At 41.4% G+C, this 20,684-nt stretch overlaps 1 protein-coding gene across 1 annotated transcript in view; it reads right to left on the reverse strand.

The window, feature by feature from the left end:
* Positions 1-17,530: 17,530 nt before the first annotated feature.
* The window catches only part of baiap2b (BAR/IMD domain containing adaptor protein 2b), a 90,027-nt gene continuing 86,873 nt past the window's right edge, over positions 17,531-20,684 (reverse strand). The window contains exon 13 of the mRNA XM_062526795.1: positions 17,531-20,023. Within this exon, the coding sequence (XP_062382779.1) occupies positions 19,993-20,023 (31 nt within the window). The 3' untranslated portion in view covers positions 17,531-19,992. The remainder of the gene's footprint in view (positions 20,024-20,684) is intronic.

Here is a 20,684-nt window from a genome sequence, read left to right on the forward strand (position 1 = left end):
AATAGCTCGAGGAGATACATTCAGTGAACAATTCCGGAAACTGTTCCCACATCATGTAAAACACTGTTAAGGCTTCAGTATTGATCTGCTGCTATATGTCTTAAAATCACACTTTTGCTTTCCACACTGTGCAGTGTTGCCAAGTTATTGAGAAAAATAAGCAACTGGGTCTCAAGACAACGACCGTTTTAACATCTTGATCAGACCGCGCACTCGTCAACTCACCTACCCACTTTGCACTACCCATGACATTAGTCCATAGGCTCTCATCGTTAGTCTCTTCATTTCTGGATAACATAACAGTAGGCTACAGAAACTTTCCTGGCATCATGCCATGCAAATGAACTAAATCTGCCTTACCTTGGCAACAATGTCCCTACACTTCTTATACAAGGAGTTTTATGATGACACTTCATTCATGGAAACTACCATGTCTCACGTAAACAACGGACCGTTTCAAGATTGTTCATGTTGGATAAACATGCTGAGTCCAACCATAGACCTAAAAGAAATGGACAAACAGACTCCGTTGTTCTCAATGGAAGGGGGCTGAAACAAAATTCCGTTTACTATCCGTCGTACTGCGCAGACTCGTACTCACTTTGTGACGTTAGCCTGCTGTAACTCGTCTGATAGATCGAAAACCTCTGAAATTGTTAACGTTCGTTTTTAATATTATTATTATGTTTACTTGCCTCTAGGTAATGCTTTACCCTATCAAACAGTAGGCTACCGTAGGCTACACGCATTTTCACTGATCTTGCGAATGACTTTCCATCATGGTTTTCGTGCAGGCTCACTCAGCTTCTTATCCAAACATTACGGGGAATCTCCCCTCGAACGTTAGCTTCCCTACAACCGACATGCTAAAATACTTCTTTACGGGAAACCAACGTAATATACGGGGAAGAAGTTATTAATTTTGCCTTCGATACCCTATATAGAATACACAGAAGCTATAAGGGAGACAAAGGGCACATGTTACATGAAGTTATGGGATCGCAAAAAAATCTGAAATCTATGGCCGTCCAAGGGAGTTAGCAGAGCGTTGATCACCAGCTCATTTCGTGTTTCTACTTCCGGGAATATGCCTGCCCCCTTGAGTCCAACACACATGCACCAAAGATCATTAAGGGCGGAGCAAGATACTTCATGAGAAGCCACTTCCTGGAACCCGAATCGCAAAAGGGGGGGGGGGGGTAAAAATCCCCCTTTATGCAGAGCAGAGGCAGCAACTGTTCCATTGAAGTCTATGGACATAGATCAGAATTTCATGTATATGCTAAGATCTTGGTTCTCTAGAGTTAGTAATGTGAATTTTGGGCACGGTTTCATGACCCTCAACCCCTTCTGACCGACTTTATATCAGGTGTGCCTCTCTTGTTTATTCTGCTGATGTTGGCCGGTTGCTACGTACGCTCTACCTTGACAACACATTAGCCAGCCAGCTGAACCAAATCCTGATTTGTGCTAACGACGATCAGATGGCGCTGGGGTAACTTAATGAGAGCAGAGACATATGTGACCGTTCAAAGCGAAATCAGTCGCTTTGCGCACGTTATTTTGAGAAAATCCACAATAAACTAACTTCCGGGTTAACATGTTGAATTTCACATTTTCGCATAATACGACAGTATACAGCCTACCGTTTCATATCGTTAGCTCTTTTCACGGAAAAACATTCATTTTGACTGTTAAACACGGCGAAGATTCAACACATTTGCAGACATTCCCGTTGTCCACGCGCCGATTAAAAGGTGATTTCTCCTCTTCTGGCATATCGTGACAACTTTGGATGCTGTTATCTTAGCGATAGTTTGTGTAATACCGTCGATATACATATCGTTGGAAAGCTTAGTTTATGGCCGTGCATGTGAGCACAATAACTTAATTTTCTAAATTTTAGCGAAACGACTGGTTTCGCTTTGCAGGGTCACATATTTCCATAATTCCATTGAGGTTTTTATTCAATTCCTTGAAAGTGTACATGCTTTGTGTGTGTTATTTTCCATATTACAATTAATAAATGTAGAAGGCTTGAAAGAGCAGCAAGATTATTTTGGAACATCAAGCAACTGATAGCAATTGCATTGATAATCGAGTGCTTGATTTTATACACCTGTGGAAAGGGACCTGATGAAACCCATGAATACGTCAATGACACGCAATGACACGCCTCTTTATGCAGAGGAAGTGATCCCCATTTTGCGCCCATAGACATGAACTACGACGAAATATCTTGCTCCGCCTTAAAGGAATACGCCACCCAAAAATGAAATTAAGCCAGTCTCAGTCACCCCCAGAGTTAGAACAGTGAAAAAAAAAACAGATTAAAATCCGTCCGGGCATTATCCTGCTTTGGGAGCAGTGTTTTTAGCTTTAGCTTAGCACAGTTGCTGTAAATGAAGGGAGTCAGTTAGCACGTCCTCCAAAAAAAGTGACGTTCGATCCTCAAACCAATTATGGTAGGTGTTCTTTAGTAAGAAAAGGAAAAATGTAGTGGATAGGTGACGGATTTGCACACACTCTGACAACGCATGAATATTCCAAAAGTATTCCATTTATTTCCAAGTCCAAAGCAATTCCAACATTCCAAGAAATCCAAGTTCGTTATCAGAAATGGTCGAAAAATGGTATAAATTAAGTAAAAGATGTAAATAACATAAGTCAAGATAAAACAAGAACATAAAAAACTTGAGAAAAGGACAAAAATGGCTACAACACATTGTGTTTAAAGCTGTTGTCTGTCAGTAGATTGAAGGCTATGAAAAATACAGTAGGCCTACACTGAAACAATTTTCTGTATAGTAAACACAGCAAAGGGTGCGTGTCCCAACAGGCATTTTGATGGCAAACACAAGCTGGTTAGGTGGCGGATGGTCATGCATGTCTGTGTTGATGGATTCAGCAGGACCATCATCTACTTACGCTGTATACTGTATAGCCTGCATTCACCAATTCAGATTGTAACACCAGTGTGGATAATATAATTTAAATATCTGAAATAAACATGTTTGTATTGTTCAATGTTCAATTCGATTTGAAGTAGCTCAGTTCAATGTTCATTTCAAACCGTGCAGATGATCCGGTTGTGCTGTTTCAGTATCGCTAGAATTCTTTGGGTGAGACGGGAGCGCTCAACCAAAGTAATGACTTCCAAATGATCAAAAGATAGCTACAATTGTACTAAGTTTCGAAACTTCTATTGTGGATGATAAATGTGATGGTAGAGTCACTGTTTGATGATAGAAAAAGGTGTAGTGAAGGTGCGGTCTGATTTTTTTAGTCTTTTCTGCTGGTTTTTTTCGTCTGTAAGTCTATGCTAAGCTACCTTGCGTCCAACATTAGTGTTTCAACTCAACTCAGCTAGCTCGTGGCTAGGGCTACAAATTTGTACTTTTCTGGCCAAAGACTAACTAGTCACCTTAAAGTGTCAATGTACTGTAATAATCTCAAGACCACATTCTTTGGCAAACAGACTGTATCTGGGTTTAAGCTCCACCCCAGATCACCACCCACCCACTGTATGGTGCTGATACTCCACAGTAGAACCTTGGATAAAAGCATATACTAAATGCTTAAACCAATGAACCACATGTACATTAGCTTAAATTAACCAGGATGACACATCTGAGAAAAGATCAGCAGAAATGTTTTAGTATGTTTTATGATATTATTGATTGATTGTTGTCGTCTATAAAATAGAATTTCACACTGTCCTCATGCCCCCCAAAAGCAAGCCATAGGCAACGGTGGCAAGGAAAAACTCCCAGCTGAAAGCTGGAAGAAACCTTGGGAGGACCCAGGCTTTTGGGGGAACCCATCCTCCTTGGGCTGGTGCTGGGACAGCAGATGGATGGAGCGATGCCCTCTCTCTCTTTCCCCTGGAAACTCCACGACGTATTCCCTCCTGAGTTGCTTCTTTTGCACCACTAGGCATGAAAGAGAAAGACAGAAGAACATTTCTGATGGCTAATCTTTGCTTGTTTTCAGCCTTACAGGAAGGCTATGGACACCAGGTACATAACTGAAGTGTCGCAACAATTAATTTTCACTATAATCAATGGAATTGACTACACCAGACCTGTTGGCCACAAGTGCCTCGAAAAAAAAAAAAATGATGCCAGTCTTTTAGAACTATTTTTACACATTAGTTGCGTTCCTGGGGTAGCCTGGGTGTTATAACCTACATGTTTATAAAGGAGGTCTCTGTCTACAAGCCGTCACTGACCTTTTTGCCTGACATGTTCTGTCTTGGTGTCCTGTCATCTTTTTTCAGAACTGCAAGTTGATGAGGCTTGTGCTGCCCCTCGCTGCTGACAGCACAACCCGCAACTTTCCACCCCATTCGTTGGCCTCCTGCTGGGCAGCAAGCGCTTTCCACCTCTCCTCCAGGCGCTGGTTTTTCTCCTCCTCCGCTCGCTCCACATCTTGCCTCTTCCTCAGCGTTTCCTCCATAAGCCACTGCTCGTTGTTCTTTGCCGTTTGTTGCAGGAGCAGCTGTTCCTCCTGTTGCTCCCTCAACATTTTCTCCACTCTCTTTCCATGACTGGGTTTGAAAAGCTGGAAGAAACGTCCTGGTGCTGCAGTTATCTTGTTTTTAATTTTAGTAGCTTTGTTCATTCTTTTTGTCCACCTTCTCTTGCTTTTCTGACTCCTTCTTTCATATTTAGCCTTTAGCTCTGATGTCCTGTATTCCTCTTCCTCCCTCTTTTCCAATATTTTGCTCTTACATTTCTTCCACTTCTCTTTCTCATGTGCTGCCATCAACTGTGCTTTTACTGTTTTTCTCTCCTTGGCCAACTCCATCTGAAGTTCTTTCTCATCTTCCTTTGCTTTTTCCTTTTGTTGTTTTTCCAGAAGCTTCTGCCTGTTCTTTTCCTTCTCCTCCTCATCTTTTAAGACCTTTTTATACTGGTTTAAGAGAGCTTTCAGTTTGGCTGTCTCTTCTTTCAGCTCCTTAACTACCCTCTTCTGGCCTTGATCTATTTCAGCCTCTAGCACCTTCAGTTCTAACTTTGTCCTCCTTTTCAAATCAGACGGCATTGACTTTTTTGTTTTTTGGAAGACTGTCTTCTTCAGTGCCAGCTGGTCTTGCTCCTTTTTGTAAGACGCCCTTGAATCATTCTCCAGCTCTTTCACCACTTCCAATTTTTTTTCGGTGGTCAGTACCAAGTACTTCATTCGCTGGGTTGGGTCCTTGTTTCCTGTGGCCTCTTCCTGGTCAATGCTACTGTCCTCACAGTCACTGTCTGTCATCTCATCCTCGTCACTGTCTTCTATATTATTCATAGAAGCCTGGAAAAGGGGGGAAAAAAACAAACATGATTATGGACCATTCTGCATTCAACTTCCATTCATTTCTGGTTCCTCAAAAGTAGAAGAGAAAGCATCTTGGTTAGTAAGTGAATCATTGAATAGCTTATTCCCTAGTTGGATGCAAGCACATGATAACTGATAATGTGCTTGCTTCCAACTAGGGAATAAGCTATCCAATGAAATGGTAAGTGTAAGTCCAGTCAACGTTCTCCGACCATTTCACTTTACCAAAATCAAAACTCAATATGAACTCACTCTGACTGGTGGTGACTTTAATCCATTTCTCCTGGCCACAACTGCAAGACTGGTCGCACAAATCAGGGTGGATGGTGGTTCATGCGAGGGGTCTCGGGGAGGTAGGGCTGGCCCTGATATAAACTTATGTGGGAATGGGCACTCTTCTTGGAAAGAGGAGCAGCTGGAGTACAGAGAGTCAGAGTCAGAGCCTGACTGGCCTCCATGGCACGACAACGAGTTTGGAGACAAGAAATTAAAGGTAGAGATGTGCCTGCTCAAACCGCTGGACATAGGTTGAGCAGCGACATCTCTTCTTTCATTCTCCCTCTCTGACTTCTTCGTCAAACTTTTGCTATGATCCCTTGGCTCATAAAGTGTGACAGGTGAGGACCAGTGTGAGGTGCGCTCTGAGCCTTGGTGGAACAGGAGAGCAGCAGCATCACTCTTAACCTTGTCCCTCTCCTGCAACCCCGCTAGGGTCTCATCCTTTGGTTTGGTCCCATGCAACTGCGCTGCATCAGTTTCCCTCTGCAGCCTGTCCTCTTCCCATGCCTTGATCATGGAGCCATTGTCCCTTCTCATCTGCTTGATCTTAACAGGAAGCCCTCTGACATCCAGATCGCGGATTTGTAACTCAGACAGCTTTCTCTGTCTGGTGACTGTCATCACTTCCATAAGGGCATTTGCTCTCTCCATCTTTCTCATCTTTCTTGTCATTTCTTTAGGAGAGACTTCAGTTGGGTTTGTGATGGCTGTATCTGATGGGACAGGTGCTTGCTGAGTCGGGGTTGGAGCAGCTTCGAGTAGAACATCTTTATGTGGAGCAGCCTTAGGTAGAACAGCTTCACGTAGAGGAGCCTTAGGTGGAGCAGCTTTGGGTGGAACAGCTTCACGTAGAGGAGCGTTAGGTGGCGCAGCTTTGGGTGGAAAGGCTTTACGTGGAGCAGCTTTAGGTGGAGCGACTTTCGGTGTAGCAGCTTCAAGCGCAACACCTTTACGTGGATCAGCCTTAGGTGGAACAGCTTCACGTAGAGGAGCGTTAGGTGGAGCAGCTTTGGGTGGAAAGGCTTTACGTGGTGCAGCTGTAGGTGGAGCGACTTTATGGGCAGGCTTCAGCTCCCACACTGGCTCAAGAGTAGAACCAGAGGAGGTGGAGGAACATTGACTTTCCTCAGATGTTTCAATCTGTTTAAAGTTGCCAAAATTGGAAAATAAACTTGTATATGTTATTAACTGGCTGAGAATGAATGTACTTTTCCCCTTACATCATACTGCAATGTTTTCCTGCACACTGCATCCTCTATATGTATAGGCCTCTTTACATACCTCCTCTTCATTCCCCGGAGAGCTGTCCGCCTGACGACCAACCATACGTTTTATCACCTTCAAAAGGTGAATTTCCGATTGGCTTCTCTGCACCTGCCATGCCACAAAGATTTTCTATTTTCTAACGTTCTGTAATGCACCACTGTACCTGAGGCCTCAATTAATCCCTGTTTAATAGTATTAAATTCAGCGCTTTTACTCCCATGCTAATTCAGTTCCACTCAATTCAATACAGTATCGATGTATTCTATACTGTATAGATCAGTCATGTCATATATCACACCCATCAGACATTTTCGACATTGATGTTTTGTTGTGTAGTAACATACCACAGAAGAATAGAGCGATTCCTGGCTGCTGCTTAGATCAGGCTGCAAAAAAAAAACAAAACAGTTCAGTTCAGTTGTATTAGGCTATTATCACTTTATCTATCTTTGTGTGTGATGGATTATACTTCAGTCAGCAAATAGCAGAGGGCCAATAACATTAAGAAGAAATGAGCTGTGACTATGGACATGACTCACAGACTCAGGGCAGATTCGTGAGCGATGCATCTTCAGTTCTAAGGAAGAGAAGAAGAGATGTACAGTAGTATACTATACAGTTAGTTACATTATATTACATTACATTTGGCTGGCGCTTTTTTAACCAAAGCAACTTAAAACATGGTAAAAACATTTTCAAGCTTTTAAGAGCAATTCTAACAACAACATTTTACAACAATAGTTACAGTACACTCATAAAACAGCAGAGAAATATTTGCATGAACACGCACATTGACCTTTACGTGTAGATATCTTTCCTTATACCATCAAATTAAAAAATGCCTTTTATAGCATGGGCCTAATGCTATAATTAATTTAATTGAATTCTGAAATCATCAGCCAATTCATTGTAACTTACCAGATCTGTTATGTGATAGACTGCTGTGGGTTTAAATTGATCTTTCACTCAGCAATACCTTTTGTGTCCTTATCTAACAGTTGCTGAGGTAAAATTATTTCTAAGGTTTTATAAAAGGTTCTGAGGTGACATACTGGTCCATTATGACATCATAATAACACTATACACTCACTGGTTATAGTGTTATTATGATGTCATAATGGTCCAGTATGTCACCTCAGAACCTTGTATTAAACCTGTTAAGTAGAATTAGAAATCATTTACATAGACACTCTGCCTCCTGCTTGCCGACACTCCCGTTCTCCCCGTAGTAGTAGTTTCTGTGATTGTTTTACACCTCATCTGTTTATATTTATATATATACCGTATATAAACACAATTGTGACCTATTACACTCACTCCAGTCTTAACAGCACTTATATAGGCTTCTCAGTTCTAAACACCACCTCTCTCGCATTCTCTCTCATTTGAATTCAGTGTTAATAGTCTATGCCATCTAAACTACCGTCATCAATTTACAGTAATCAATTTATGCTCCCCTTGGAGAAATGGAATGCCCATCCTTGAATTAGTGCATGTCTGCCTTCAAATCCGGCTTTCACATGCTATTCATGGGTTAGGCTACATCAGGTCCCCCACCAGTGTGTTAATTTTTTCGGTAACACTTTACTTGACGGGTTCGTTCATAACACATTCATAACAGCTGTCATGAACTGCACATGAAGCATTCATGACTGTTTCATGAAGCATGACTCAACATTCATACCAACCCTTTCATGAATGTGGAAGACAAAACGTCAAAAACTTGTCAAAATAAAAGTCCAACAATCGCAAAGGAGCATTGCTGTCTTTTTTGTTTAAGCCAACCTGATCATGTCACATCTTAGTCAACTTGGAAGTCCAGTGTCCAGGAGAATTTAGTTTGTCTGTTTGTTTATTTTATGATAGTAACCTCTGAAGAATGCAAAATTGTCTATAAATAGATATATAAAACAGGAATGTCCAACCATTCAGAGGTCCACAAATGGTCAGTAGCCTAGTTCACTTCCCAGTATGATGAATACTTCACAACTTGTATAGTAAAGTGACATTTGAAGTAGACTTCATAAAATATTCATGAGATGTTTACAAACGCTGGAGAGGATTCATAATACCCTGATTACTAGATTGTTGGACTTTTATTTTGACAAGTTTTCGTCGTTTTGTCTTCCACATTCATGAAAGTGTTGGTATGAATCTTGAGTCGCGTTTCATGAATCAGTCATGAATGCTTCATGTGCAGTTCATGACAGCTGTTATGAATGTGTTATGAATGAACCCGTCAAGTAAAGTGTTACCATTTTTTCTGACCCCTTGCAGGCAACGCGTTCGTAAATTCAATCTGACATTCTGAAAATAGCACCGGTTAAAAAGTTTCAGTGTGCCCAGAGCGCAACAGTAATCCTAATGTTAAAGTCTAAAGTTAATCTCTGGATCTGAAACGCAAAATTTATGATGAAAACCAGCCGTTTCAGTTGGAATGGACTGTTAAGTATTGTTTACTCAGCAATGAATGCATTTCGGTGATCAACGAATAAATGGCACAAAAAGTCACAAAATAGTGAGGCCCATGGGTCACTTTTGGAACAAGAGTGACCTATCATTCTCACCAACTACTGCAAAAAACATATAGAGATTGAGAACGTGACGTAAAACGCAACGCATTTTGGGAATAGGTGGCCCAAAATTAAGTTGTTTTACTGACGTGCGGGAACAACGAAGTGCAGTTGTCGAAATGCCGTTTACCTGCTGTGTTATAAAATTCAATAGAGTAACATGAAGCTTATCTTTTATAGTTTTCCAGCGTGGAAAAATAATAGTATACGTCATGTTTCAGAGGTGACAAAAAGGCGAGGAATGGCTTGGATAGCAGCACTAAGGAAGCGCGAGATTATAACTGTTTTTCACACAATTTTTTCACGCTTAGTTTTCATTATTATCATGCCAGATCATAGACCCAGACCCACTAGTTTACATGGGCTGGCATCAGGCGAGCCAAACCTACCCATAATTCTTTGTGTTTTGATGACTTTGGTCACATGTCTTAGCGATCTCTATAGCCCAACATGTAAGTCAAACTTACCTAATATCACTGATGTACTTGTAGTCTGTTTGATTTTGCTCAGCAGTTTAACTGTAGTCTATAGTGAGCTGCTGGTTGGCATGTAGCCTACAAAGTTCTGCTACTATCTGCTGATAGATCTCTCTGGCTCTGGTTCAGCTACATTACACAGTGCAATGATTATGACATCATAATGAAAAAAATATTGTGATGTGTTCAGGTATTGGAATGCACAGGTTGCCATGGTTCCTACTTATAGGCTGATCCACCTTTTGTAAATGCTGTCCACATTCATTTAGAAATACATCTCTGTCCTAACTACAGTAGCTGCCATGCACTAGCCACGCAACTGGTCGTTCCTCTCATGTGCTCTGTAGTTATTCTTATTAACATTAATGCAGCGGGTAGCAATCATGTTTGACAAAGTCTCATGTACAGTATAGTATAAAATGGCAGACATGATCAAAGAGTAGTCTTGATTTTTTTTTATTTAAACCTTTAGGGTGCATGGCTTTTGCTTTATTTCTTATTAGCTGCTTAACAGGCAGTGCTTTGTCATCAGAGATACACGTAGAGAGAACTGCTAACAATGGTGAGCCAGTACAGCACATATAGAAAATATTACAAAAAAAATCAGAAAATACATCTTTACAGATTGTGCTTGAGTAACACATATACTGTACATGTGTGCATGCACACACACACACACACACACACACACACACACACACACACACACACACACACACTTTTATGTTGACTTTGCATATCTGCCTGTTGCTGAGAAGGGGCATATCCCTTTTTATGTACGCTCTCTCTCTCTCACACACTCACACACACACACACACACACACACACACACACACACACACACACACACACACACACACACACAAACACACTTTTTCACAAATGTATTTCCACAGTGTTTTCAGACAACATGCCCAAATTAGATGAGTTCCTCTTCAAGTCTGCATCAACACATTACATACAACATTACTTTCCCTTGACAATATACTGTATTAATGCATTGTTTTATGAATGGCAGACCATTTGTTTTTGTCTTAAATGGAAGGCTGTGCTATATACAAATACCAAGATTACATTAAAAATCACAACAACTATAATGAATATATATCTGCTTTAGAAACATGAGAAATACTGAAATTCTTTGGGTAGCTATGTGACTCTTGTGTACATTGAGCACCATAGATATTTTTGCTTGAAAGAAAACCCATCTCTTCTGTATGTTATGACTTACACTCTTAAATGAACTCTCTTCTGACAGTGTTAAGTCCATGGTCCACTGCTTTGTGCATTGTAAAATACTCACAGAGAAAGCACAGTCTCTTAATCAAAAGCTCTATAGTCTTACATCAGCAACTCATACTTGTTACACAGCTGCAGAAATGGTGGCTTCTAAACGGGCCCCTAAAAGTTTAAAATATGAAATACTGTACATTGTACACCACACATCAATGTTGTGAGTCAAATACCTACGTATGTTAGTGTACACAATATATTCAAAAATACTCAGCAATAAAAAGTTTCATGTGATGTTCCATACAAGGCTTTTAATCTTTTCCCAGTTGTTAAGCACCTAAGAAAAGTTTCACTTTAACTTGCGCTTTCCTTAAATTCAACACGATGATATTCCATCATGCAGCTGCAGTCCTTAAAACTAATTTTAATCAAAACAAACAAAAAAAGTAATACAAAATAAACACAACAAATGTATTAATACACAATATTCGAGTCGATATACAGCGGAAATAGCCCTGGAGTTGGCAGAGGTGAGAATGATGCCTGTGAGATATCAGGAGTTCAGGACGGTTTGCAGTCCCATTAGTACAGTAGTTATGAGTTCCATCTAACACTTTCCCCAGTGGACAAAACCTGACTGAGACCTCGGCCAGACTCTGGGTGCCTCTCAACATCTAGAGAGATCAATGAGGATCGAGGCCCGAGGAGCGAGGGAGGACATATACTGTAAAAGCCCAAATGAGAGGCACCCTCTGTGTCCATGTGGGTCCAGAGAACTTGGAGCACAGTGGGTGTGTAGCTGAGCCCAGCCTGTGTGGGTATGTGCTGACCGGGGGGGGGGAGTTAGTCAGTCAGGCAGACAGTCTCTCCTGGGAGGTAGCTCTGGCGGCCCACTCTGATAACAACAACAACAACAACAACAAATACTGTTGTTGTTGTTGTTGTTGTTATGGTTGTTGTATGTGCTGGCCAGGGGGAGAGTCAGTCAGTTTCTGCTGGAAGGGAGGGGGTAGCTCTGGGGGCTGGTTCTAGTAACAATAACAACTAATACAGTATGTTTGTTGATGTTGTTGTTGCTGTTGGCTGTTGTTGTTGCTGTTGTTGTTGCTGTTGTTGTTGTTGTTGTTGTTGTATGTGCTGACCGAGGGAAAGTCAGTCAGTTCCTCCTGGACTGTGGAGTCAGCTCTGCCGGCTGGCTCTAGTAGAGGATGGGGGAGGTGCAGCTGTGGGTGGAGGCGGCCCGAGGCCTGGCTGAGATGCTGGCTGGACGTCGGGCTGACTGGTAGCGGGGGCTGAAAGTAGTGTTGTTTTTGGCGGCCTGTTTTGGTTTTAGTTTTAGTCTAGTCTTTGTGTCAAGCTGTCATTTTAGTTTTTATCAGTTTTAGTCACGTTCATACTCTTTTAGTCTAGTCAAGTTTTAGTCGACTTAAAGTATGAGCATTTTAGTCTTATTTTCATCTAGTTTTAGTTGACGAAAACTAATGACTTTTAGTCTTGTTTTAGTCAATGAAAATTGGATTTTAGCATCTTTTTATTAATGCAATTCTATTTTAAGGGGTTGTTCCTCCATAGACTGGGTAAGACTGTTTTTAGTGGCAGGCACTATAGCACCAGCGAACTCTGAAACTATAGGACTGGATGAAATGTGCAGATAACGGTCTCCACTGATAAATATCACACTGGCTAACCTGGAAATTAGGTCCTATGTCCAAAATTCTGAACAACCCCTTTAATAGGAAATGATATATTTTGGTTAATTTTGATGGATTAAAAAAATACAAATATTACAGGTTACATAGGCACTGAATATTGACAGTGGAATCAGGTATGTTACACAGAGTTTGGTCTCCCCCTGTCACCATGAAAGGACTATTTGGAAAATTCTGTAGACCTGCTGTTCCTTTTCTGAGAACAATGTAACTTAAGATCAAGTTGTCCTTAGGTTATTGAATGCTGTAAATGTGGATGCTATTTCACCATTAACTAGGTAGCCTAAGCGTGGTTACACACAGTTGTCATCTTAATGCAGTGTTTTGTAGCCTATAAAACGCATTTCACGTTCATCAGTTTTGGTAGGCTACAGGCCTATGCCTTGAGTGGTCGCTGCCCCTTTAAATGCGTGGGACTTTAAATTACGTTTTAACTCCATGCTGATTTTGTTGATGAACAGCACCGTCTTTGATTCAGTTTTTCTACCGTTTAAATAAACGACACACGCGCACTTGTGTGGTCGGTAAGGAATTGTTTTCAATAGTTTTCTTGCAATTCCCACACAACAGATAGCCTACTAAGCCAAGGTTCCATTAAAGATGTGTCTATGATTAGAACTTCGTTGCTGATCGGTGGAATAATGTTATTAGCCTATTGTAGGCAATATGACAGCGCCAGCATCAGCTGGACAGAAGCTTAGGCTACACACTAATCAAATCTGCAGCTGCCTGTTAACATTTTCATCTGAATTAGATCTACATGCGGAGGTGAGATAAGTAGCCTAGTGCAAAGTTGAACTGAGAGAGTTGCCAATCTAACGGACTGAACGTAGTAGCCTATATTTCTTAGCTTCTATTAGCGATAACGATAGGCTATACATCTACCGCTCCTTTGCTACATGATCAAATATTATCAGATGAGTGACAGAAGCACCGGATATGACCAACAGGCCCACGCGAGAAACGCTGGTCCTCTGGTATGTTAATCAGACCATGCAACCTGATGCGCCCCTGAAGTGAGACGCAGGAAACAGAAATACTGCAAAATAATAACACGACTAAACGACACAAAATAATGTTATACCATTCCTGTCCTTCTGGTCTTCGAAAATGAAGAGAGATGTTAGCATGTTTTTTATTTTGTAAACCACATTTAGTCTCGTTTTTATTCGTCAACGATATTGCCTTATAAATTTAATTATAGTCATCGTCACATGGCCAGCATTTACGTTGCATCTCGTCTCGTTATAGTCACGTGAAAAAAGTTCGTTGACGACGATATTTAGTCATAATTTTCGTTGACGAAAGCAACACTAGCTGAAAGGTGGGAGATGGCAGAGAGGGTGGAGATTGGGTGGGAGATGGCAGATAGAGTGGGTGGGAGGGATGGGGGTATATGGGGCGGGGGGAGGGGGTAGAGAGTTGGAGGTCGGGAGTTGATGGTTGGGAATGGTGGAGGGATTTGGTTTGAGGGCAGTTGGGAGAGATATTCAGGAGGTAGGAGACAGAGAGATAGTCATTAGTTTAAGAAAAAGCAATGTAGGTACTTGTAGTCATAAGACAAAGTAATGGAGACAATTCGCGCTGTTGGACTATTTGCTCAAAAGCGGCGGGAAACATGCATACAGTACAGTACAGTGAGCAGGGGTCGGGGAGTCAGCATGGAGGAGTCAGAGAGGACGATATGCAAAAATAAATAAGTACATGAACAATGAAATAATGGTGTTTGAAAAGGTGGACTGCATTCCAACAGAACAAAGCAAGACTAGTGTGTTTTTGTCCCTATATCTACAATTTACAGCATACCACACAGTTGTTTAAGTGGTGATGACGTTTGTCGCCAGGCATGCAATCAGAGAGAAGCCTTTTCAGATCCACAGGATTAAAGAAGGCCAGATGAGCAACGATGTGGTAAATGATCAACAAAGGAAGAAAGGACGCAGGCATGCCGTGCATGAAGACTGTGACATGACGGTGTTAAATGAGAGATGAACGGTGGTGGACCGACACACACGATTTGCGTCACGTGACTTACAGAGCTGTTGGGGATGTGCTCGCTCATAAATGGGCTAAATCTGAGTCCTCGCTGCAATGGGGGTAAAAACACCTGGGGGGTTAGTTCAACGATCTGCAATACTGTCAATGTATATCAGTACAGACCAGAAGAAACCAAACAGTTCAACGAGTTCAACAGCTGAGTTACAGGCAAGACATTGCTGACAAGAAGGGATGCATCGATATATTGGCCAACATCGGTATCGGCCGATAGGGGCCTTGTTTACTGATATCAGCTTATTTTTTATGACATTTACAGGCAGGTTACCTAATGTTTCTGTTGTGCTGCATCAATTCAGCATTAGTAAATGTTGTGCTATGAAGGCCTGAAAGACTTGAAAATGGTTCAATTATTTTTTAATTAATAGTTCATTTTAATAATAGATGATAATAATATTTATTTTCACTCACTAAATGGTATAATTAACATTATAATTAACAAAGCAAACAAGCTAAGAAAAAAAATATTGTATCGGCAAAATTATTATTTTATATATCTCAATCGATGCATCCCTATTGAGAAAGAAAATAAAAGACTTGTGAAATCATAAAACATTAATAAATGCACACTGACTGTTCAGTATCATGACATATGATATGAAGAATGTTTTTCAGTTAGAGCATACTGTATATATAGCGATATATAATTCAAATGATGACCTCAAATAGACTTGGTACTACAAATACAACAAACTCGTCCTGAAAACATGCGCAAAATGAAATGTTGGCTGATTCATTTCCAAGACAATGATACAGGCAGGCAGGTGTACCAACAGGCCAAAAAATAAAACACAAACACACACTGAACATAATGCCCATACACAGACATGCATGTGTGCACTAACACACACAAACACATGGGTGACCCGCTGTAAGTGTATACTCACACACTCCTGCATGCTGGGGTGAGCTGAATTGAGGAGGGTTTGGGAGAACAGGTTCGGGTCAAACTGGGCATTCTGAATGTGCTTACAGGCGGTGTGTGTGTGTGTGTGTGTGTGGGGGGGGGGTGCATGCAGCAAGCTTCAAGAGAGAGTGTGACAAGGGTGACTTTCTCCTGCTCAGTAGTGGCCCATGTTGCTACACAGGGTACGTAACTGAAGTGTTCTTGGCCGGGTTTCCCGGATTCGTTGATAACATCTTAGGAGCGCTCTAAGAACGCTCTTAAGAAGTTCTTAGCACTTAAGAGCTTCTTAACTTATCTGTGAAACCCGGCCATTACAGTATCTTAATGGAACTGGCTACACCAGACGACGTGATAATGGTGCATATGTTAAAATAAATAAAAAAAATATTAGAACAGTTCTCAAAACTATTATTACGCTTTGCGAACGGAGCGCTTATCTTGCGGACCCGGTGTAGCCTGGTTCTTCGGAGAGGGAGGGTTCAAAATGGTGGTCTGTCTAACTGCCCAGTTCATGCCACCTTGTGGCCAGCTAACTGAAATAAATCTGGAATAACGCAGAACACACAATCCCTGTCCTCATCTGACCCCTGGTTCAGCAGCACAGGTCTTTTCTACACTAAGCTGGAATCTGCGGGACAGTTTGATTGCTTTGAGTAACTTTTAACAGGCTATTTTTCCTCTACTTTGAACACTACGTGCCAGAAATGTAACCGCTGAGGAAACAAACCTTACAGTATCCCTATTGCATTGCGCTTCATATAAATTCAATCAATTGTGGGTGTTTGCAGAAAAGACTACCAGAACAAAATGTCTATAGCTCATAAAACAAGAAGTGATTTTCATTTGAGGGAAATCAAAATTCTACCGTCCCTCATAATATACTCTTTAAACAAAATATTCAATACATACACATTACACTGCACTATTCATGCCAAAACTGTTGAATGTGTGTTTCCTTACAGACAACAGAACTGTGCTTCCTTACTCAGAACAGAACTTACTTGAGACAGAAGTAGTATAGTACTGTATATATACTTTTTTCCCATGAGGGAAATTCAGTCTCTGCATTTAACCCAATTTAACAGAATTAGTGAACACACATCAGCACACAGTGAACTCACAGTGAGGTAAATCACACACTAACCCAGAGCACTGAGCTGCCTGCACAACCAGCTGCAGTGGGGGGTTAGGTGCCTTGCTCAAGGGCACTTCAGCCGTGGACTGGTCGGGGATCGAACTGGCAACCCTCGGGTTACAAGCTCAAATCCCTAACCAGTAGTCCACAGCTGCATCTGTCTCTGTCAAAGGCATGTTTTAAATGTGGATTAAAAAAAAAACTGGTGAGACAGCAGGTCCAGAGGTACTGGTGGTGTGCTGAGCCTGAGAGAGCTGCTCCATCTCCATCGTGGAGTTCTGGCAGCTCGGCGCCGTCTAACAGATCTCCGTCAGTGTCTTTCCATTCGCTATCATTTACATGGCGGCCACTGCAGAAGTGGGGTGCCTGGCTGTGCCAACTGAACCCATATAAAGTAAAGCTCGGTGGGAATCCGATCTGACAGACAATCCCTCGGCTGTCTCGACTGAAAAGAGCAAGGCAAAGAGAGAGGGGAGAGAGAGAGAGAAAGAGAGAGAGAGAGAGAGAGAGAGAGGATCTGGAGAGGGTGAGGTGAAGAAGAAAGAGAGGAGGAGCCACAGAGCTCTCATCTGAAGAAAGATTTATTTCACTTTTCAGAAGTAGAAAGTCACCATACATGTTTTTGCAGTCATCATTGTACAGTGTTACACTTGTGTCTGACACATGCATTTGATAGCAGTAATCATAATAATAATAATCAAGTCATATTATTATTGTTGCCGTTGTTATTATGTACATTGTCAAGACCTTTACAACAGAGAGAAGGTGTGCATTCCCAAAAATAAATGAGAAGGGGGTGGGGTGGGGGGGCAGCAGTGAGCCATGTGGACAGGGCCTGGCGTTACCTTTGAGCTTTACATTTTTAATGGAGAAAGAAGAAACATTGACAGCTCCCAGTCGTGGACGCTTTGCTTTTGTCTCTGAATTCATCGAAACAAAGAAATAGAGGGTTTTGGTATGGGAGAGGGAATTCTTTGGGTCAGTCATACATATGCACTCTCACACACATACATCTCTCATACCATTTGCATTTGCACAAATGCACAGACAGACTGAGAGAGAAAGAGAGAGAGAGAGAGAGAGACACACACGTAGAGAAGTGAAAACATTCGAGACCTTTTTGAAGGGTTCTGGTTTCTATATTGTTATGCCATTCCTTTCGAAACAGGGACTAGTGTGTGTGTGTGTGTGTGTGTGTGCAAGTAATGCCTGCGATTCAGGAACATCAGAAAGGTTGGGGAAGGCAGGGGGGCGGGGTTACTGGTGAGGGTAGGTGGATGGGGCTTGGGACAGGCCTCTTTGATGTCCTGGGCTGCACTCTGATTGGTTAAGCACTGACTGTCACCAGAAAATCAACATATCCCTCATCACATATTGCAAATATAAAAAAAATAAATAAATAAAAAATAAAAAGTCACTCTCACCGAGTGAATGAAAAAATTTGGTCCAATTTATTTTATTATTGCCACTGGTTTATGTACATTGTCTATGTGATTTCTGTAATGTAAGCAATCTACAGTTGATATATTATTGTGCCCCGCAAGGGCTACTGAACCAAAAAGGAAAAACAATCACTGTTACTACAAGTTGTTTCGTCATGAAATTACATAAATGGACCACTGTTGGCATAAATGTATGCTCAAATGGTCCAAGGGTAGCAATCCACTCAAATACTGTATGTTATTTACAACCGATATTATTATGTACAACAGATAGAATACTTGAAAAATCTGAATGCTAAAGTTACACTGAGAACTGTTTAATTAGTATTGCACCATGAAGTGTGTTTCAAAATCTCTGTACTCGTATGTGTAATGTAAAGTTCTATAGCATTATACAGTAGTTCAGAGTTCTGTGGTCCTCAATATCAGTAGACTGGCAATAAGAACAACACGAGTCTGCATTCCATCTGCTAATCATAACATTATGGGTGCAGTGGAATAGAAGAAGCTGTTGCTTTGGCAACGGGGTTTAAACCGAATGTTTGTCTACGGCACCTGAGGATCTGTGAGTCTTTTCTTTCATGCATGATCCACAAACTTAAATGTCAAATTCTTCTCCTCTTGTTATAATAAGGGCTTACTCCCAACTGTCTGTCACCCGAAGCAAAAAAAAAAAAAAAAATGATTATAGGACTAATCAAATGCAATAATATGCAATGCAATAATCAAGCTATGGGGGGAAACCAGGTGCCTTGTTGAAGCTTATTTTTCTCTCTGTAATGTGCAACCTTCTATCTAAAGAATTGTTGGAATTAATTATTTGCCATATATGCTGCATATATAAAAAAAATATATTTATAAAGTAATTCATAAGAGAACAATACACTTAGTCATTTCATAACATGTGACATATTGCATCAACATAAACAATACATTCTTATATACAATCTTTGTTCTCGTTGGCTATTTTAAAGTGACCATGTCAGGGCATTGCCATGTCTGTGCAAACATGTACAGTACATGCATGAAAGACAAGCAGGAAAGAAAAACTGATTCCTCAGGAACCGCTCCATTCCAGTTATTTTGTCTCTTTTTTAATTATTTTTTTTATTTCACTTTATTTTAAAAAGCAGTCCTCGCTCGAGTCGGGCAAAAGTTCTGCTGGACCGTGAGGGTTCTGCTGTCGGGTTCTTGCGTTCAGCGCTCTGGTTTCAACCCGGAACGTTCCGCTTTTCCCCCACCGGCTGAGGGAGGCTTGGCTTGCTTGCCCAGGCGAAGGAGCATCAGGTAAGGGTTGGTGGAGGGTTGGTGGAGGGTTGGTGGAGCGTGTGGGGAGGGGGAGAGAGAGGCTACCAGAGGAAGGAGTGAATAGAGAACGGCGTGGAGGGATGGGTTGAGTGGTTGGGGAGGTGAGGAGGAGGTGGTGGTGGGTAGGAGGAGGAGAAGCGAGGTGAGGCGAGGAGGAAGGGGGTGGAGGAGGGTATGTCCTATCGCAGGGTTGTGTTCTGAATCTGTTTGTGTGTCTCTCTCGTTCTCTCTCTGTCTCTCGTTCTCTTTCTCTCTCTCTCTCTCTTGCTTTCCCTCTTTCCTAGTCCTCACACTGTCGAAATCAATTTGACCTCCGAACTGTGGAACAAACAGAGGGAGAGGCTGCTACAGCAAGTCTGACCACAGGAACAACACAGAGTAACAGAGTGGGCACAGGAACACCAGGAAAACAGACGGAAAACTGTCCCATTGAACTCTATGATGATAACCACAGTCGTCAAAGGGCTAAAATCGGCAGTGATTACCGTGTGATAAAAAATGAACTTGAGATGCATTTTGGGTAATGTATTTCTTTGAAGATTACAAAACATTACACCTGTATAAATGTCTACACTTAAGGTCATAAAATGATAAAAAACATTTCGAAAGAAAAATGGACATAGAGGGGTGAGTAGAGCAAGCAGAAGCAAGGATAATAAAATGAAATAAAATAAAATAAAACTTAAATTAAGCAAAACCCAGGAAGAGGACAAAAGGTAGAAGTAAGAATGACTACTGTCTATTTAAATGCTGCCAAGGACAACAAATTTGTGTTTGACTTTTGCTTTAAGTAAAACGGATCAATGGCAACTGTGGTGAGTTGAGACAAAGGTACATTTTCCCATAGATTGACACAAACACACACACACACACACACACACACACACACAGGCAGAGCACTTGGCTGGCCTGTTGTGTACCATGGTATTGTCTACAGGAACACACTGCCATTGAATGCATACTCAAGAGCAGCAACATT

This window comes from Sardina pilchardus, chromosome 22, assembly GCF_963854185.1.
Source record: "Sardina pilchardus chromosome 22, fSarPil1.1, whole genome shotgun sequence".
NCBI lineage: Eukaryota > Metazoa > Chordata > Actinopteri > Clupeiformes > Clupeidae > Sardina > Sardina pilchardus.